General features: G+C 43.6%; 1 protein-coding gene across 5 annotated transcripts; it reads left to right on the top strand.

Annotated features, from left to right (window-relative positions):
- Positions 1-733: 733 nt before the first annotated feature.
- LOC121563787 (ciliary-associated calcium-binding coiled-coil protein 1-like) lies at positions 734-16,989 on the top strand. 5 transcript variants are annotated; one of them, XM_045218391.1, is made up of 8 exons: positions 734-866; positions 1,038-1,132; positions 1,223-1,392; positions 9,794-9,932; positions 10,092-10,164; positions 13,260-13,373; positions 13,581-13,781; positions 16,817-16,989. In XM_045218391.1, the coding sequence occupies exons 1-8, from the start codon at positions 792-794 to the stop codon at positions 16,898-16,900; spliced, it is 951 nt and encodes a 316-aa protein (XP_045074326.1). In that variant the 5' UTR covers positions 734-791; the 3' UTR covers positions 16,901-16,989. The 5 variants fall into 5 exon arrangements, with proteins under 5 accessions (XP_045074326.1, XP_045074325.1, XP_045074328.1 ...); XM_045218390.1 differs by having other exon boundaries at positions 13,491-13,781; XM_045218393.1 differs by lacking the exon at positions 13,260-13,373.
- Positions 16,990-22,911: the final 5,922 nt, after the last annotated feature.

Genomic DNA, 22,911 nt, shown 5'->3' with positions numbered 1-22,911 from the left:
ATCCCGCCTTCATTCCTATGTCATTTTTCTCAAAATCTAAAAGCACAACCTAGATTTAAGCTAGTGTCTTATTGTTATTACTCCAACCTCGTGAAAGTGAGAAAAATTACACGTTTTCATTTTCGCAAAAAACAACTTTATATCTAACGAATGCCTTTGATATTGACGGCCTGCACATGCGCAGTTCGGCGCGACACTACCGTTAGACCTGATGACGTGTTTCTACCCGGTGAGTTTAAACAGCCAACGTCGCCATGACGTCGCGATCGGGGTTTTCTATTGGAGAAGCAGCTTCTGCCGATCTTCATACTGTACTTTCTTTGACTTTGTTTTATAGAGACGGAATGCAAATTCCCCCCAAAATTAGAAGTGCCGGTATGGCGCTCCGGCCCAAGTCAACAGTGGTTACATTTACATTTTAGCAGACGCTCTTATCCAGAGCTACTTACAGTTAGTGAGTGCATACAATTTTTTATTTTTTATTTTTTTTTCATACTGGCCCCAGGTGGGAATTGAACCCACAACCCTGGCGTTGCAAACGCCATGCTCTACCAACTGAGCTACACGGGGCCCAAGTTGACCACACAGATCTAAGGATAAGATTTTATCAATGTATATGCTTTTATATGTATGTACATGTCGCCGTGGTAACCATCTTGACGGACAGACAAGTAGGAAGTTCACGGCCCGCCCGCTGTGTACATGTCGCCGTGGTAACCATCTCGAGAAGCAGGAAGCTCACTGCCCGCCCGCTGTGTACATGTCGCTGTGGTAACGCAGGTGGCTACAACATGTCTGCAAAAGCCAAACAAACTAACAAATCGGCGGATAAAAATGCAAACGACAGAAATGACGTTGCGTCCAAAGTAAGAGGATATGTTTAAAACCCCTATCAATAGTTTATATTATTTGAAATATTTACTACATCATTTGTCTGGTTATTTTGATTATTTGACAAACTGTTATCATAGCTAGAGCTAACCTAGTTTTGGCTAGCTAACCAAAACTCACTTGTATTCTGAATCCAATGAATCCAGGAAAATTACGCTGAAAAAGCCAACCCTCAATGGAAATGTATTTCCCATGAACAAATCAACACGCTGTTAGATTTGACAGTGGAACAAGTGCAATTGTAAGTAACAAGGATATATAGGCCTAATAGCCAGTTTATTTGGAAGTGTTTCATGTATGCGTACCTTGTTGATTTTTGTTTTTACAACAGACAGTTTGAAGAGATACTTGGTTTGAAGAACTGCCTGACATGTCTAAAGGAGGCGTCCCTGTTGGGCTACTTTGTCTGTGGATTCTGGTGGGCCAGGCAGATGAACTACACCTGTCAACAGATCTCATTCATCATGGCTCTACAGCAACTGGTACTAGACAATATCAGGGGTAAGTCATAGGATTTATAGGCGACAGACAGAACAGCCACCCCACAGACCTACAGTTAATAACTCGTAAGTAGCCTGCAGTTATTGTACTTGGGCTACGGTATACACAGACAGTGTTTCCCAAACCTCTCCGGCCTTACTTAGGCTACGGTATACACAGACAGTGTTTCCCAAACCTCTCCCGCCTTACTTGGGCTACAGTATACACAGACAGTGTTTCCCAAACCTCTCCCGCCTTACTTGGGCTACAGTATACACAGACAGTGTTTCCCAAACCTCTCCCGCCTTACTTGGGCTACGGTATACACAGACAGTGTTTCCCAAACCTCTCCCGCCTTACTTGGGCTACGGTATACACAGACAGTGTTTCCCAAACCTCTCCCGCCTTACTTGGGCTACGGTATACACAGACAGTGTTTCCCTTAACAGTGTTGTTAAGAAGGCAGAGCAGCGCTTAATTATGCCCTAAGTAAAATGCTGTTGGGGTCCCACCCCATCTTGCGAGAACATTCTTTAGCGGCCCCCCTCTTGACAGCGGAGAGAAAAATATAGACGTTTTATAATTAATTTCCTCCAATGCTACACAATTTGCTATGGGGTGTAGAGAAAATGTTGTGGTTTTAAAGCAATTTTGCTGAAATTCTACACATTTTGCCATGGGGCAGAGTCACAGAGAGAAGATTGAGCAATTTTATAACTAAGTTCGTAAAATTCTGCTCATTTTGCCCTTTTTTAGGGGCTGTGTGTTCACATAATCATTAAGACCTTTATTAGGGGCTGTGTGTTCACATAATCATTAAGACCTTCATTAGGGGCTGTGTGTTCACATAATCATTAAGACCTTCATTAGGGGCTGTGTGTTCACATAATCATTAAGACCTTCATTAGGGGCTGTGTGTTCACATAATCATTAAGACCTTCATTAGGGGCTGTGTGTTCACATAATCATTAAGACCTTCATTAGGGTCTGTGTGTTCACATAATCATTAAGACCTTCATTAGGGGCTGTGTGTTCACATAATCATTAAGACCTTCATTAGGGGCTGTGTGTTCACATAATCATTAAGATCTTAATTAGGGGCTATGTGTTCACATAATCATTAAAACCTTCATTAGGGGTTGTGTGTACACATAATCATTAAGACCTTCATTAGGGGCTGTGTGTTCACATAATCATTAAGACCTTCATTAGGGTCTGTGTGTTCACATAATCATTAAGACCTTCATTAGGGGCTGTATGTTCACATAATCATTAAGACCTTCATTAGGGGCTGTGTGTTCACATAATCAATAAGACCTTCATTAGGGGCTGTGTGTTCACATAATCATTAAGACCTTCATTAGGGGCTGTGTGTTCACCTAATCATTAAGACCTTCATTAGGGGCTGTGTTCACATAATCATTAAGACCTTCATTAGGGGCTGTGTGTTCACCACCTAATCATTAAGACCTTCATTAGGGGCTGTGTGTTCACCACCTAATCATTAAGACCTTCATTAGGGGCTGTGTGCTCATCTAATCATTAAGACCTTTATTAGGGGCTGTGTGTTCACCACCTAATCATTAAGACCTTCATTTGGGGCTGTGTGCTCATATAATCATTAGGACCTTCATTAGGGGCTGTGTGCTCACCTAATCATTAAGACCTTCATTAGGGGCTGTGTGTTCACCACCTAATCATTAAGACCTTCATTAGGGGCTGTGTGCTCATCTAATCATTAAGACCTTCATTAGGGGCTGTGTTCACATAATCATTAAGACCTTCATTAGTGGCTGTGTGTTCACATAATCATTAAAACCTTCATTAGGGGCTGTGTGTTCACATAATCATTAAGACCTTCATTAGGGGCTGTGTGTTCACCTAATCATTAAGTCCTTCATTAGGGGCTGTGTTCACATAATCATTAAGACCTTCATTAGTGGCTGTGTGTTCACATAATCATTAATACCTTCATTAGGGGCTGTGTGTTCACATAATCATTAAGACCTTTATTAGGGGCTGTGTGTTCACCACCTAATCATTAAGACCTTCATTTGGGGCTGTGTGCTCATATAATCATTAGGACCTTCATTAAGGGGCTGTGTGCTCACATAATCATTAAGACCTTCATTGGGGGCTGTGTGTTCACATAAGTATTAAGACCTTCATTAGGGGCTGTGTGTTCACATAATCATTAAGACCTTCATTTGGGGCTGTGTGTTCACCACCTAATCATTAAGACCTTCATTAGGGGCTGTGTGTTCACCACCTAATCATTAAGACCTTCATTAGGGGCTGTGTGTTCACCACCTAATCATTAAGACCTTCATTAGGGGCTGTGTGCACAGGCTACACAAACGCACCACACCGCGTGGCTGCTGCCTCTCTAACCTGGTGGTCCCTGCACGCACCACCCACGTGGAGTTCCAGGTCGCAGGCAGCCTCTGGAACTGCCGTTCTGCTGCCAACAAAGCTGACTTCATCCCAGCCTATGCCAACCTCCAGTCCCTCGACTTCCTGGCGCTGACGGAAACATGGATCACCACTGAAAACACTGCTACTCCTACTGCTCTCTCCTCGTCTGACCATGTGTTCTCACATACCCCGAGAGCATCTGGTCAGAGGGGTGGTGGTACAGGAATCCTCATCTCTCCCAAGTGGACATTCTCAATTTTTCCCCTAACCCATCTGTCTATCTCCTCATTTGAATTCCATGCTGTCACAGTCACTAGCCCATTTAAGCTTAATATCCTTGTCATCTATCGCCCTCCAGGTTCCCTTGGAGAGTTCATCAATGAGCTTGACGCCTTGATAAGTTCCTTCCCTGAGGATGGCTCACCCCTCACAGTTTTGGGGGATTTCAACCTCCCTATGTCCACATTTGACTCATTTCTCTCTGCCTCCTTCTTTCCACTCCTCTCCTCTTTTGACCTCACCCTCTCACCGTCCCCCTACTCACAAGGCAGGCAATACGCTTGACCTCATCTTCACTAGATGCTGCTCCTCTACTAATCTCACTGCAACTCCCCTCCAAGTCTCTGACCACTACTTTGTTTCCTTTTCTCTCTCGCTCTCCTCCCACACTACTCACTCTGCCCCTACACAGATGGTAATGCGCCGCCGCAACCTTCGCTCTCTCTCTCCCACTACTCTCTCCTCTTCCATCCTATCATCTCTTCCCTCTGCTCAATCCTTCTCCCTCCAATCTCCTGATTCTGCCTCCTCAACCCTCCTCTCCTCCCTTTCTGCATCCTTTGACTCTCTGTGTCCCCTATCCTCCCGGCCGGCTCGGCCCTCCCCTCCAGCTCCGTGGCTTGATGACTCATTGCGAGCTCACAGAACAGAGCTCCGGGCAGCGGAGCGGAAATGGAAGAAAACTAAACTCCCTGCCGACCTGGCTTCTTTTCACTCCCTCCTCTCTACATTTTCTTCATCTGTTTCTGCTGCTAAGGCCACCTTCTACCACTCTAAATTCCAAGCATCTGCCTCTAACCCTAGGAAGCTCTTTGCCACATTTTCCTCCCTCCTGAATCCTCCTCCCCCCTCCTCCTCTCTCTGTGGATGACTTCGTCAACCACTTTGAAAAGAAGGTTGACGACATCCGATCCTCGTTTGTTAAGTCTAATGACACTGTTGGTCCTGCTCACACTGCCCTACCCTATGCTCTGACTTCTTTCTCCCCTCTCTCTCCAGATAAAATCCTGCGACTTGTGACTGCAGGCCGCCCAACAACCTGCCCGCTTGACCCCATCCCCTCCTCTCTTCTCCAGACCATCTCCGGTGACCTTCTCCCCTACCTCACCTCGCTGATCAACTCATCCTTGACCGCTGGTCATGTCCCTTCCGTCTTCAAGAGAGCGAGAGTTGCTCCCCTTCTCAAAAAACCAACACTCGATCCCACTGATGTCAACAACTACAGACCAGTATCCCTTCTTTCTTTTCTTTCCAAAACTATTGAGCGTGCCGTCTTTAGCCAACTCTCTTGCTATCTCTCTCAGAATGACCTTCTTGATCCAAACCAATCAGGTTTCAGGACTGGTCATTCAACTGAGACTGCTCTTCTCTGTGTCACGGAGACTCTCCGCACTGCTAAAGCTAACTCTCTCTCCTCTGCTCTTGTCCTTCTAGACCTGTCTGCTGCCTTTGATACTGTGAACCATCAGATCCTCCTCTCCACCCTCTCCGAGCTGGGCATCTCCGGCGCGGCTCACTCCTGGATTGCGTCCTACCTGACCGGTCGCTCCCTACCAAGTGGCGTGGCGAGAAGCTGTCTCCGCACCACGCGCTCTCACCACTGGTGTCCCCCAGGGCTCAGTTCTAGGCCCTCTCCTTTTCTCCCTATACACCAAGTCACTTGGCTCTGTCATATCCTCAAATGGCCTTTCATATCATTGCTACGCTGACGATACACAACTAATCTTCTCCTTTCCCCCTTCTGATAACCAGGTGGCGAATCGCATCTCTGCATGTCTGGCAGACATATCAGTATGGATGACGGATCACCACCTCAAGCTGAACCCTGGCAAGACGGAGCTGCTCTTCCTCCCGGGGAAGGACTGCCCGTTCCATGATCTCGCCATCACGGTTGACAACTCCGCTGTGTCCTCCTCCCAGAGTGCGAAGAGCCTAGGCGTGACCCTGGACAACACCCTGTCGTTCTCCGCCAACATCAAGGCGGTGACCCGCTCCTGCAGGTTCATGCTCTACAACATTCGGAGAGTACGACCCTGCCTTACACAAGAAGCGGCACAGGTCCTAATCCAGGCACTTGTCATCTCCCGTCTGGACTACTGCAACTCGCTGTTGGCTGGCCTCCCCTGCCTGTGCCATTAAACCCCTACAACTCATCCAGAATGCCGCAGCCCGTCTGGTGTTCAACCTTCCCAAGTTCTCTCACGTCACCCCCCTCCTCCGCACACTCCACTGGCTTCCAGTTGAAGCTCGCATCCGCTACAAGACCATGGTGCTTGCCTATGGAGCAGTGAGGGGAACGGCACCTCTGTACCTTCAGGCTCTGATCAGTCCCTACACCCAAACGAGGGCATTGCGTTCATCCACCTCTGGCCTGCTGGCTCCCTTCCTCTGCGGAAGCATAGCTCCCCCCTCAGCCCAGTCAAAACTGTTCGCTGCTCTGGCACCCCAATGGTGGAACAAGCTCCCCTCACGACGCCAGGACAGCGGAGTCACTCACCACCTTCCGGAGACATTTGAAACCCCACCTCTTTAAGGAATACCTGGGATAGGATAAAGTAATCCTTCTAACCCCCCAAATTGTAAAGTGGTTATCCCACTGGCTATAGGGTGAACGTACCAATTTGTGAGTCGCTCTAGCTAAGAGCGTCTGCTAAATGACGTTAATGTGCCCTTGAGCAAGGCACTTGACCCTAATTGCTCCTGTAAGTCGCTCTGGTTAAGAGCGTCTGCTAAATGACTAAAATGTAAATGTAAGACCTTCATTAGGGGCTGTATGTTCACATAATCATTAAGACCTTCATTAGGGGCTGTGTGTTCACATAATCATTAAGACCTTCATTAGGGGCTGTGTGTTCACATAATCATTAAGACCTTCATTAGGGGCTGTGTGTTCACCTAATCATTAAGACCTTCATTAGGGGCTGTGTTCACATAATCATTAAGACCTTCATTAGGGGCTGTGTGTTCACCACCTAATCATTAAGACCTTCATTAGGGGCTGTGTGTTCACCACCTAATCATTAAGACCTTCATTAGGGGCTGTGTGTTCACCACCTAATCATTAAGACCTTCATTAGGGACTGTGTGCTCATCTAATCATTAAGAACTTTATTAGGGGCTGTGTGTTCACCACCTAATCATTAAGACATTCATTTGGGGCTGTGTGCTCATATAATCATTAGGACCTTCATTAGGGGCTGTGTGCTCACCTAATCATTAAGACCTTCATTAGGGGCTGTGTGTTCACCACCCAATCATTAAGACCTTCATTAGGGGCTGTGTGCTCATCTAATCATTAAGACCTTCATTAGGGGCTGTGTTCACATAATCATTAAGACCTTCATTAGTGGCTGTGTGTTCACATAATCATTAAAACCTTCATTAGGGGCTGTGTGTTCACATAATCATTAAGACCTTCATTAGGGGCTGTGTGTTCACCTAATCATTCAGTCCTTCATTAGGGGCTGTGTTCACATAATCATTAAGACCTTTATTAGGGGCTGTGTGTTCACCACCTAATCATTAAGACCTTCATTTGGGGCTGTGTGCTCATATAATCATTAGGACCTTCATTAGGGGCTGTGTGCTCACATAATCATTAAGACCTTCATTAGGGGCTGTGTGCTCACATAATCATTAAGACCTTCATTGGGGGCTGTGTGTTCACATAATTATTAAGACCTTCATTAGGGGCTGTGTGTTCACATAATCATTAAGACCTTCATTAGGGGCTGTGTGTTCACCACCTAATCATTAAGACCTTCATTAGGGGCTGTGTGTTCACCACCTAATCATTAAGACCTTCATTAGGGGCTGTGTGTTCACCACCTAATCATTAAGACCTTCATTAGGGGCTGTGTGTTCACATAATCATTAAGACCTTCATTAGGGGCTGTATGTTCACATAATCATTAAGACCTTCATTAGGGGCTGTGTGTTCACATAATCATTAAGACCTTCATTAGGGGCTGTGTGTTCACATAATCATTAAGACCTTCATTAGGGGCTGTGTGTTCACCTAATCATTAAGACCTTCATTAGGGGCTGTGTTCACATAATCATTAAGACCTTCATTAGGGGCTGTGTGTTCACCACCTAATCATTAAGACCTTCATTAGGGGCTGTGTGTTCACCACCTAATCATTAAGACCTTCATTAGGGGCTGTGTGTTCACCACCTAATCATTAAGACCTTCATTAGGGACTGTGTGCTCATCTAATCATTAAGAACTTTATTAGGGGCTGTGTGTTCACCACCTAATCATGAAGACCTTCATTAGGGGCTGTGTGCTCATATAATCATTAGGACCTTCATTAGGGGCTGTGTGCTCACCTAATCATTAAGACCTTCATTAGGGGCTGTGTGTTCACCACCTAATCATTAAGACCTTCATTAGGGGCTGTGTGTTCACCACCTAATCATTAAGACCTTCATTAGGGGCTGTGTGCTCATCTAATCATTAAGACCTTCATTAGGGGCTGTGTTCACATAATCATTAAGACCTTCATTAGTGGCTGTGTGTTCACATAATCATTAAAACCTTCATTAGGGGCTGTGTGTTCACATAATAATTAAGACCTTCATTAGGGGCTGTGTGTTCACATAATCATTAAGTCCTTCATTAGGGGCTGTGTTCACATAATCATTAAGACCTTCATTAGTGGCTGTGTGTTCACATAATCATTAAGACCTTCATTAGGGGCTGTGTGTTCACATAATCATTAAGACCTTTATTAGGGGCTGTGTGTTCACCACCTAATCATTAAGACCTTCATTTGGGGCTGTGTGCTCATATAATCATTAGGACCTTCATTAGGGGCTGTGTGCTCACATAATCATTAAGACCTTCATTGGGGGCTGTGTGTTCACATAATCATTAAGACCTTCATTAGGGGCTGTGTGTTCACATAATCATTAAGACCTTCATTGGGGGCTGTGTGTTCACATAATTATTAAGACCTTCATTAGTGGCTGTGTTCACATAATCATTAAGACCTTCATTAGGGGCTGTGTGTTCACCACCTAATCATTAAGACCTTCATTAGGGGCTGTGTGTTCACCACATAATCATTAAGACCTTCATTAGGGGCTGTGTGTTCACCACCTAATCATTAAGACCTTCATTAGGGGCTGTGTGTTCACCACCTAATCATTAAGACCTTCATTAGGGGCTGTGTTCAGATAATTATTAAGACCTTCATTTGGGGCTGTGTGCTCACATAATCATTAGGACCTTCATTAGGGGCTGTGTGCTCACATAATCATTAAGACCTTCATTAGGGGCTGTGTTCAGATAATTATTAAGACCTTCATTTGGGGCTGTGTGCTCACATAATCATTAGGACCTTCATTAGGGGCTGTGTGCTCACATAATCATTAAGACCTTCATTAGGGGCTGTGTGCTCACATAATCATTAAGACCTTTAGCATTAGCTAGCCTAGCATGCTGACGAAAAGGCATTTTCATTCAAAACTAGCAGTATTTCAATCTTCTCGATTTGTCAGTTGGGATAACATGATAATTAGGAATACAGCGCCATCACCCACCCCTGGATTAAGGTCCGTTTTCCGAGCCAGATCTCTTGCTCCTCGCTGTCCTGATCTTGGCATAGCACTATTCCGGCTAGAGAGAGAAGGAATGAACGTCTAGTCAGATTCTTATGGCTAACATCAATGTGGACTGGCTGTGGCTAATATCTGTATTTTATATCTGTCCACAATGTCCCAGAGAAGCAGATGCCATTTGGTGATAACCTGAATGAGTTTGCCAAGTTGATATCAGGAACGCACCAGTCTCCTTCTCCAGAGGTTGATCCACTGTTTGATGCAGAGCAGGCCATGTCCATCACTGACTACCTCAAGTGCAGGTAGCAAGTCTCTTCTCTATCTGCCTTTTTTAGTAGGGTCTACATTATTAATATCACGTTAACAGTGTCCTTCCTTAACCTGGTGATAATCCATTCAGAGCAGTGAACCTCGTAGTGGATGTTGAAGTTCTGATCTGTTGGTTCACCTGTTTACTGCAGTCTCTTTCAGAACTACCACCTCTATGAGTTTCTCTTCCACCAACCCAGAGAGGAGCTACTCCTTGGGGAGAAGGTGAGGCTGTGTACGCGTGTGTCAGCGCGTCCCGTATGTATGTTGAGGTTTCCTTAAGGAAGCTATGCGTGTGTCAGCGCGTCCCGTATGTATGTTGAGGTTTCCTTAAGGAAGCTATGCGTGTGTCAGCGCGTCCCGTATGTATGTTGAGGTTTCCTTAAGGAAGCTATGCGTGTGTCAGCGCGTCCCGTATGTATGTTGAGGTTTCCTTAAGGAAGCTATGCGTGTGTCAGCGCGTCCCGTATGTATGTTGAGGTTTCCTTAAGGAAGCTATGCGTGTGTCAGCGCGTCCCGTATGTATGTTGAGGTTTCCTTAAGGAAGCTATGCGTGTGTCAGCGCGTCCCGTATGTATGTTGAGGTTTCCTTAAGGAAGCTATGCGTGTGTCAGCGCGTCCCGTATGTATGTTGAGGTTTCCTTAAGGAAGCTATGCGTGTGTCAGCGCGTCCCGTATGTATGTTGAGGTTTCCTTAAGGAAGCTAGTGAGTAACTTGGAAGGGCAGTGACCATAAAGAGAGAGTCCTTTCCTGTCATTGTCCCTAAGGATCCATTTATCTGTCATCTCTGACTAACTCACCATCAGGAGACCATTTATCTGTCATCTCTGACTAATTCACCATCAGGAGACCATTTATCTGTCATCTCTGACTAATTCACCACCAGGAGACCATTTATCTGTCATCTCTGACTAACTCACCATCAGGAGACCACATATCTGTCATCTCTGACTAGCTAACTCACCATCAGGAGACCATTTATCTGTCATCTCTGACTAACTAACTCACCATCAGGAGACCATTTATCTGTCATCTCTAACTAACTCACCACCAGGAGACCATTTATCTGTCATCTCTGACTAACTCACCATCAGGAGACCATTTATCTGTCATCTCTGACTAATTCACCATCAGGAGACCATTTATCTGTCATCTCTGACTAACTCACCATAGGGAAACCATTAAATGTAATCTCTAACTAACTCACCATCAGGAGACCATTCATCTGTCATCTCTAACTAACTCACCACCAGGAGACCATTTATGTGATGAGGTGGTGTTGAAGGAGTCAGGCGCAGGAGGGTAAATCACAGAATAACAGGCTTTAATCCGTAAAAATACAGGTTTATGCAGAAATGCATCAAACACACTCCAGGGCACAAAACAGGTGCACTGGAAAATACAAAGCACACGGGAAAATACTCCCGTCTAACAAAATACACGAGCTTCACTAACCTTCACAATAAACAATCACCCACAAGGACAAGGGGGCAGAGGGAACACTTATACACGGACTAATGAGGGGATATGAACCAGGTGTGTGTAATTGACAAGACAATTGTGATGATGATTGGGGCGGCAGTGGTTAGTACTCTGGTGACGATGAACGCCGAATCCTGCCCGAACAAGGAGGGGAGGCAGCCTCGGCCGAAGTCATGACAATTTATGTCATCTCTGACTAACTAACTCACCACCAGGAGACCATTAATCTGTCATCTCTAACTAACTAACTAACTAACTAACTAACTAACTCACCATCAGGAGACCATTAATCTATCATCTCTGACTAACTGACCATCAGGAGACCGTTTATCTGTCATCTTTAACTAACTAACGCACCATCAGGAGACCAGTTATCTGTTATGTCTAACTAACTCATTGATCTGTCATCTCTGTCTTACTCACCACCAGGAGACCATTGATCTGTAATCTGTAACTAACTAACTCATCATCTGGATACCATTGATCTGTCATCTCTGACTAACTAACTCACCATCAGGAGACCATTTATCTGTCATCTCTGATTAACTAACTCACCACCAGGAGACCATTTATCTGTAATCTGTAACTAACTAACTCATCATCTGGATACCATTTATCTGTCATCGCTGAATAATTAACTCACCATCAGGAGACCATTTATCTGTCATCTCTGATTAACTAACTCACCATAAGAGACCAATTCTGTCATCTCTGTCTTACTCACCACTAGGATACCATTTATCTGTAATCTGTAACTAACTAACTCATCATGTGGAGACCATTTATCTGTCATCTCTGACTAACTAACGCACCATCAGGAGACCATTGATCTGTCATCTCTGACTAACTAACTCACCATCAGAAGACCACTCATCTGTCATCTCTGACTAACTAACGCACCATCAGAAGACCATTTATCTGTCATCTCTGATTAACTAACGCACCATCAGAAGACCATTTATCTGTCATCTCTGATTAACTAACTCACCATCAGGAGACCACATATCTGTCATCTCTGATTAACTAACTCACCACCAGGAGACCACATATCTGTCATCTCTGTCTTACTCACCATCAGGAGACCACGTATCTGTCATCTCTGACTAGCTAACTCACCATCAGGAGACCATTTATCTGTCATCTCTGATTAACTAACTCACCATCAGGAGACCACATATCTGTCATCTCTGACTAGCTAACTCACCATCAGGAGACACATTCTGTCATCTCTGACTAACTCACCATCGGGTGACTATTTATCTGTCATCGCTGACTAAATAACTCACCATCAGGAGACAAATTCTGTCATCTCTGACTAACTCACCATCGGGTAACTATTTATCTGTCATCTCTGACTAACTCACCATCAGGACAAGTCAAACTAGTGAAATCCCTTTACTGTGAATGTACCAGCCCTATACTGCATGTAGTGTGCTGAAACAAATGGCAATCCCCACAATTCACTCTGTTCCTCTCACATTATCACAGCATTCATGTTGCCTATAATAACATTAGATCTCATGACATTGATTTGTTCAACCAGAGACCTTTTATAGGAGCTGCAACGTTCCAGGAAGTGACATAATAAACTGTGCAGACTCTTTATTTCCAGACAGAGAGCTGTAGTATAGTGACTCATCCCTGACAGGTTGGAACTACTAGGAATGACTCTGTTTGATTTCCCATTGATATCTTTACAACGTATGTTACCATTTAATATGATCCTTCTCTTAATATATTCACAAATGTAGAAGGGAAGGCAAACATCTGACATATTGTACTGTAAAGTCATGGGTGAGAATACAACCTCTATGTTTCCTGACTAACTGTATTCCAGAGGACCATTGAGGTGATCAGCTCAGCAGACTTTGTAGCTCCGCTGGAAGAAGGCATGACTACTGAAGTCTTCCTCCATTACATGGCTCCTTCTCCTGTTGAACAGCGTGAAGAGGTACTGTACTGGAGGGCTACTGATGACTACCTCCATTACTGTAATATTCTACCTGTCTGATACTGACCCAGGGACAGAGGACCAGCCTGTCTGATAGATGGTGTTCTACTGACCCAGGGACAGAGGACCAGCCAGGAGGAGGATGGTGTCCTACTGACCCAGGGACAGAGGACCAGCCAGGAGGAGGATGGTGTCCTACTGACCCAGGGACAGAGGAGCAGCCAGGAGGAGGATGGTGTCCTACTGACCCAGGGACAGAGGAGCAGTCAGGAGGAGGATGGAGAGGTAGCAGTTAAAACAGATCTGCAGGAGAAGGAGAAGAAGGATACAGGATTTGAAGGATATAACATTCAGGATGTCAAAGACGTGCTGGGAGACCTGACCACAGAGATGCTGGGAAATCTACAGGTAGGATTTCATGATGAATCTGAATCCTTTAAAGCTGTTGTATAGTTTTTATTGAAATAAACAATCTTCATGTATTTTCTACTGCTGTTTCATACAGTTGAATTTGATCATTGTTCCAAACAAAACACCCCCGTCCATTTGGAGGTCAATTCTCAGCTGAACTCCAATAACCAGTCCAAATATAACCATGCTGACTTCAGCAGAACAACAACGTGTGGACGTTGTTGGAGGTTTTCATGTCTTCCACACCAGTTGAATATGTTTGATGTGAAACAGGAAACGCAGCTTTGTATTATACTACTAGCTATCATGTTATAGAACCGTACTGGTGGTTTTCATTATGATAGGTCTTAATAGGACAACAGAGACATGTAGGCATGTGTCCCAAATGGCTCCCTATTCCCTATGTAGTGCACTACGTTTGACCAGAGTCCTGTGGGCCTTGGTTGAAAGTAGTGCCCTAAATAGGGAATAGGATGCCAGACGTAATAACACTAGAGAGGCCTGTGTGATAAAGAGCTGAACAGCTGCACTAACTGACTGACTGACTGACTGACTGACTGACTGACTGACTGACTGACTGGCTGACTGACTGGCTGACTGACTGACTGACTGACTGACTGACTGACTGACTGACTGACAGGCTGACAGGCTGACTGACTGACTGACTGAGTGAGTGACTGACTGACTGACTGACTGACTGACTGGCTGACAGGCTGACTGACTGGCTGACTGACTGACTGACTGACTGACTGGCTGACTGACTGACTGACTGGCTGACAGGCTGACTGACTGGCTGACTGACTGACTGACTGACTGACTGGCTGACTGACTGACTGACTGGCTGACAGGCTGACTGACTGACTGACTGACTGACTGACTGACTGACTGACTGACTGACGGGCTGACTGACGGGCTGACTGACTGACTGACTGACTGACTGACTGACTGACTGACTGACAGGCTGACTGACTGACTGGCTGACTGACTGACTGACTGACTGACTGACTGGCTGACTGACTGACTGACTGACTGACTGACTGACTGACTGACTGACTGACTGACTGACTGACTGGCTGACTGACTGACTGGCTGACAGGCTGACTGACTGACTGACTGACTGACTGACTGACTGACTGGCTGACTGACTGACTGGCTGACTGGCTGACTGACTGACTGACTGGCTGACAGGCTGACTGACTGACTGACTGACTGACTGGCTGACTGGCTGACTGACTGACTGACTGACTGGCTGACAGGCTGACTGACTGACTGACTGACTGACTGACTGACTGACTGAGTGACTGACTGGCTGACTGGCTGACTGGCTGACTGACTGACTGACTGACTGACTGACTGACTGACTGACTGACTGACTGGCTGACTGGCTGACTGACTGGCTGACTGGCTGACAGGCTGACTGACTGACTGACTGACTGACTGACTGGCTGACTGGCTGACTGACTGACTGGCTGACTGACTGACTGACTGACTGGCTGACTGACTGACTGACTGACTGACTGACTGACTGAGTGACTGACTGGCTGACTGGCTGACTGACTGACTGACTGGCTGACTGACTGACTGACTGACTGACTGACTGACTGACTGACTGGCTGACTGGCTGACTGACTGACTGACTGACTGACTGGCTGACAGGCTGACTGACTGACTGACTGACTGACTGGCTGACTGGCTGACTGACTGACTGACTGGCTGACAGGCTGACTGACTGACTGACAGGCTGACTGACTGACTGACAGGCTGACTGACTGACTGACAGGTTGACTGACAGGCTGACTGACTGACTGACTGACTGACTGACTGACTGACTGACTGACAGGCTGACAGACTGACTGACTGACTGACAGGCCGACTGACATGCTGGCTGACTGACTTACAGGCTGACTGACTGACTGACAGACTGACATGCTGACTGACTGACTGAGTGACTGACTGACTGACAGGCTGACTGACTGACTGACTGAGTGACTGACTGACTGACTGACAGGCTGACTGACTGACTGACAGGCTGACTGACTGACTGAGTGACTGACTGACTGACTGACAGGCTGACTGACTGACTGACAGGCTGACTGACTGACTGACTGAGTGACTGACTGACTGACTGACAGGCTGACTGACTGACTGACAGGCTGACTGACTGACAGGCTGACAGACTGACTGACTGACTGACAGGCCGACTGACATGCTGGCTGACTGACTTACAGGCTGACTGACTGACTTACAGGCTGACTGACTGACTGACAGACTGACATGCTGACTGACAGGCTGACTGACATTCTGACTGACTGACTGACAGACAGGCTGACTGACTGACTGGTGTCCATGTTATTGAGTGGCTCTGCTGTAATGTGAGACCTCATCACCAACAGTGTGCAGCATCCTTATTCTGAATGATCCACCACCACACAACTACAGCTATTTCTAACCATTCTCTCTTATTTTCTGTCTGCTCAAGATCAATTACATATTTCACTCTGCTACATTTGTACTTATATCAAAAGATGCCATTGAGCAGATGATGTAATGGAATCCGTCAGTTCCAGTCAGAACAATGAGAGCGAGATCCAGTGAACGCTGCACACTTCCAGCAGGTTCTCTAACTCAGGCTCCAGATTGTAGTGACGGCTTTAACCTTCATGTGGATCGTCTCTGCCAGGCCAAATTGCTGCCCTCTTGTTAAACGATATTTAATAACATTCATTTTTTCCTCTGAAGGGGATATGTTCCCAGGAGTTTCATCAGGCATGTGGGTCTCATCATACCTTATATGGTAGACATGTTGAAATGGTCAAATGTAGGACAAGCTGTGGGTGAATTCCATAAGTAGATTGGAACTGTTCCATTCTCCAGGACACAGTCCAACATGCAGCCGGGGAAATACATGCAATCATCTTTTGGATGAATAGGGCACCATTTTGTAAATGGTGAAGCACTCCTATTCACCATGTGGTAAATAATGAGCAGTTATCCAAACTATTATCAATGGCTTTCCTCTTGTGTTGTTACAGGCTGAATTCACAGAGAAGCTGAGAGTCCAAGAGGAGAGCTTCAGGACCAGACTAGAACGACTGAAACATTCTGCCTCCAAATAGCAACAATACAACATAGTCTATAATATATCCACTATGAACACAATACACAACATAGTCTATAATATATCCACTATGAACACAATACACAACATAGTCTATAATATATCTACTATGAACACAATACACAACATAGTCTATAATATATCCACTATGAACACAATACACAACATCGTCTATAATATATCCACTATGAACACAATAAACAACATAGTCTATAATATATCCACTATGAACACAATACACAACATAGTCTATAATATATCCACTATGAACACAATACACAACATAGTCTAGCTATCTACTATGAACACAATACACAACATAGTCTATAATATATCTACTATGAACACAATACACTACATAGTCTATAATATATCCACTATGAACACAATACACAACATAGTCTAGCTATCTACTATGAACACAATACACAACATAGTCTATAATATATCCACTATGAACACAATACACAACATAGTCTAGCTATCTACTATGAACACAATACACAACATAGTCTCGCTATCTACTATGAACACAATACACAACATAGTCTAGCTATCTACTATGAACACAATACACAACATAGTCTCGCTATCTACTATGAACACAATACACAACATAGTCTATAATATATCTACTATGAACACAATACACAACATAGTCTATAATATATCCACTATGAACACAATACACAACATAGTCTATAATATATCTACTATGAACACAATACACAACATAGTCTATAATATATCCACTATGAACACAATACACAACATAGTCTATAATATATCCACTATGAACACAATACACAACATAGTCTATAATATATCCACTATGAACACAATACACAACATAGTCTATAATATATCTACTATGAACACAATACACAACATAGTCTATAATATATCCACTATGAACACAATACACAACATAATCTATAATATATCCACTATGAACACAATACACAACATAGTCTATAATATATCTACTATGAACACAATACACAACATAGTCTATAATATATCTACTATGAACACAATACACAACATAGTCTATAATATATCCACTATGAACACAATACACAACATAGTCTATAATATATCTACTATGAACACAATACACAACATAGTCTATAATATATCCACTATGAACACAATACACAACATAGTCTATAATATATCCACTATGAACACAATACACAACATAGTCTATAATATATCTACTATGAACACAATACACAACATAGTCTATAATATATCCACTATGAACACAATACACAACATAGTCTATAATATATCCACTATGAACACAATACACAACATAGTCTATAATATATCTACTATGAACACAATACACAACATAGTCTATAATATATCTACTATGAACACAATACACAACATAGTCTATAATATATCCACTATGAACACAATACACAACATAGTCTATAATATATCCACTATGAACACAATACACAACATAGTCTATAATATATCCACTATGAACACAATACACAACATAGTCTATAATATATCCACTATGAACACAATACACAACATAGTCTATAATATATCTACTATGAACACAATACACAACATAGTCTATAATATATCTACTATGAACACAATACACAACATAGTCTATAATATATCCACTATGAACACAATACACAACATAGTCTATAATATATCCACTATGAACACAATACACAACATAGTCTATAATATATCCACTATGAACACAATACACAACATAGTCTATAATATATCTACTATGAACACAATACACAACATAGTCTATAATATATCTACTATGAACACAATACACAACATAGTCTATAATATATCCACTATGAACACAATACACAACATAGTCTATAATATATCCACTATGAACACAATACACAACATAGTCTATAATATATCCACTATGAACACAATACACAACATAGTCTATAATATATCTACTATGAACACAATACACAACATAGTCTATAATATATCCACTATGAACAGAAGCTCAGTTTGGAGCTCTCTGATCTTCTCTGTTTATTTGTCAGCATTATTCTGATGAATGTTCCTCCCCGGGGGTTTACTAAATATACAGGATATCTGTCACGGATTCTGCCGAGGCTGCTCCTCCTCCTAGTTCGGGCAGGCTTCGGCGTTCGTCGTCCCCGGAGTACTAGCTGCCACCGTTGAATGTTTCTATGTTTGATTGCTTTTGTCTGTCTATTGCACCTGTGTCCGTTTGTGTCTGATTATGTGTTCTATAAGTTGCCTGTTTTGTATTGGTTAGGTTGTGTGTTGTTTTTCGCATGTCTGTTAGTGCTGCGTGTTTGCTCTGTTTGTTGTTTTGGAGTTTACGCACAGTTTGCGTAATCGCTCGCCTCTGTGTGTTTTTGAGGCCGTCTATTGTATTTTTGCCTAGTGGTTAACTAGTAAACTTTGTTGGACTAAGCTTCGGTGTCCTGCGCCTGACTTCCACACCACACTTACATCAGCCCTTGACAGAAGAACCAGTCCTCATTACTCTGGTGCTCATTCCACACAGACTATGCCAAACAGAATGGTTTTTTATTGGATAAAAGGACAGTGGATTGTAGTCAGGGTGGGAAATTAACTCATTTTACCAGCCACAGTTGTATCAGAAAAAAATAAATCATGAAGATAAATCCCAGAAAACACTGTTACCCCACCCCGCTTTCAGCACTGTAGCGTTGAGATTCTCTCTTAAAGGGCTGACACACACTCACACTCAAATATGTATTTTTTTTAAATATATGTTTTTTTACGTGTGGGCTTTGATTTAAAAAAAAAAAAAAAAAAACATCCCAAATGCTCTGTGTGACCGCCGGCCAATGTGGCGGGTAAGAATATACATTCCACCAGCCAATGGCCAAATCTACCACCATCTGGCTGGTGGCTGGTGTTACATTCCAACCCTGATTTGTAGTTGTTTACTGTAGCTTTATTGATTTAAATAAAGTAATTAAATCCAAACCACTCTTAAACAGTCAATGAGCAGGTCAAGTATGTAATTAGGAAGGTTATATAATGTTTACTGGAAGCATTAGCTGACTGGAAGAGCTTCAGCACTGTGGCATCCCGTCAGCAGTATCACCGCCTGGTACGCAACTGCACCGCCCGCAACCGCAAGGCTCTCCAGAGGGTGGTGCAGTCTGCCCAATGCATCACCGGGGGCAAACTGCTTGCCCGCCAGGATACCTACAGCACCCAATTTCACAGGAAGGCCAAAAAGATCATCAAGGACATCAACCACCCGAGCCACGGCCTGTTCACCCCGCTATCATCCAGAAGGCGATGTCAGTACAGGTGCATCAAAGCTGGGACCGAGAGAATGAAAAACAGCTTCTATCTCAAGGCCATCAGACTGTTAAATAGCCACCACTAGCACATTAGAGGCTGTTGCTGCCTATTGAAATCACTGGCCACTTTAATAATGGAACACTGGTCACTTTAATAATGTTTACATACTGCTTTACTCATCTCATATGTATATACTGTATTCTATTCTACTGTATTTTAGTCAATACCACTCCGACATTGTTCGTCCTAATTATATATTTCTTAATTCCATTATTTTAATAATAATAATAATAATAATAATAATAGTAATTTTACTTTTAGATGTGTGTATTGTTAGATACTACTGCACTGTTGGAGCTAGGAACACAAGCATTTTGCTACACCCGCAAATATGTGTATGTGACCAATAACATTTGATTTGATTTTGATTTGACCCCTCTGCAACTCACAGCCTAAGTAGCTGAGTTGCTGTATACAGACATCTATTATTTAAGCTGAATAGTACCTTGGCGCTGCATTTGGAGTAGTCCACTTAATCAACCTCAAACAACTAAACAACTATCACTACTATCACTACTCCCTGCTGTAGATCACAAAGAATACAGAGAAAATGGTTTTCTTAACTTATTTATCTATCTGGTGTTATTTCTGCCTTCTGTAGTGTTGTGTCCCAGCAGATTGGGATCCTCTGTCTGTCTGGATCATCTGTCTGTCACTGAGGCTGCTCCTCTCAGGGTCTCTGGCTCCTCTGTGTGTCACTCAGTCCATTGAAAAACGTGAGGCCTCTTACACTTCAATGTTGTGATTTGCGAAAGGCCTGGCGAAATGCATAGCACATAGAATAAAAAAGGTTTTACCAGAGGCGTTTGCTAAAGTACAACAATAATGTACATACAGTGCATTCGGAAAGTATTCTGTCCCCTTGACATTTTCCACATTTTGTTACGTTACAGCCTTGTTCAAAAATGTATTACATTTTCCTCATCAATCTACACACAATACCCCATAACGACTAAGCAAAAACAGGTTTGTAGAAATGTTTGCAAATGTATAAAAAATGCAAAACTGAAATATGACATTTACACAAGTATTCAGATCCTTTACTCAGTACTTTGTTGAAGCACCTTTGGCAGTGATTACAGCCTCGAGTCTTCTTGGGTATGACGCTAAAAGCTTGGCACACCTGTATTTGGGGAGTTTCTCCCATTCTTCTCTGCAGATCCTCTCAAGCTCTGTCAGGTTGGATGGGGAGCGTTGCTGCACAGCTATTTTCAGGTCTCTCCAGAGATGTTAGATTGGGTTCAAGTCCGGGCTCTGGCTGGGCCACTCAAGGACATTCAGAGACTTGTCCCGAAGCCACTTCTACGTTGTCTTGGCTGTGTGCTTGGGGTTGTTGTCCTGTTGGATGGTGAACCTTCTCCCCAGTCTGAGGTCCTGAGTGATCTGGAGCAGGTTTTCATCAATGATCTCTCTGTACTTTTCTCCTTTCATATTTCCCTCGATCCTGACTAGTCTCCCAGTTCCTGCCGCTGAAAAACATCCCCACAGCATGATGCTGCCACCACCATGCTTCACCGTAGGGATGGTGCCAGGTTTCCTCCAGACGTGATGCTTGGCATTCAGACCAAAGAGTTCAATCTTGGTTTCATCAGACCAAAGAATGGTCTGAGAGTCCTTTAGGTGCCTTTTGGCAAACTCCAAGTGGGCTGTCATGTGCCTTTTACTGAGGAGTGGCTTCCATCTGGCCACTCTACCATAAAGGCCTGATTGGTGGAGTGCTGCAGAGATGGTTGTCCTTCTGGAAGGTTCTCCCATCTCCACAGAGGAACTCTGGAGCTCTGTCAGAGTGACCATCGGGTTCTTGGTCACCTCCCTGACCAATGCCGTTCTCCCCCAATTGCTCAGTTTGGCCGGGCGGCAACTTCTTCCATTTAAGAATAATGGAGGCCACTGTGTTCTTGGGGACCTTCAATGCTGCAAAACGTTTTTGGTACCCTTCCCCAGATCTGTGCCTCGACACAATCCTGTCTCGGAGCTCTACGGACAATTCCTTCGACCTCATGGCTTGGTTTTTGCTCTGACATGCGCTGTCAACTGTGGGACCTTATATAGACAGGTGTGTGCCTTTCCAAATCATGTCCAATCAATTGAATTGACCACGGGTGGACTCCAATCAAGTTGTAGAACCATCTCAAAGTTGATCAATGGAAACAGGATGCACCTGAGCTCAATTTCGAGTCTCATATCAAACGGTCTGAATACTTAGTAAATAAGGTATTTCTGTTTTTAATTTTTTATACATTTGCAAACATTTCTAAAAAACGGTTTTCACTTTGTTATTATGGGGTATTGTGTGTAGATTGATAAGGAAAACAATTAATTTAATCAATTTCAGAATAAGGATGTAACATAACAAAATATGACCGACGGGCTCGATTCAGTCTTATGTAGCAAAATTTGAAATTGTGTTTTTTTTTACATTGGATAAAAAGTAGAGACTCAGAGCTAGAAAATTGTATATCATACACTACAGTTGAGGAACAATGGGAAAGTAATTCTGCTTTGAAAGTTGATAAACTTGTAACCTCACTTTTGAGAAAATGGCCCTTGAATGTTTTGGTACACTTACTGGAGAGCTCTTCTTTGTCTACACCCATTCAGTATCGTTCACACCCTCTTATGCTT

The sequence above is a fragment of the Coregonus clupeaformis genome, unplaced genomic scaffold (genome assembly GCF_020615455.1).
Source record: "Coregonus clupeaformis isolate EN_2021a unplaced genomic scaffold, ASM2061545v1 scaf1541, whole genome shotgun sequence".
Taxonomy (NCBI): Eukaryota; Metazoa; Chordata; class Actinopteri; order Salmoniformes; family Salmonidae; genus Coregonus; species Coregonus clupeaformis.
Note: the sequence above shows the minus strand (reverse complement) of the source record. Positions and strands in the feature narration are given on the sequence as shown.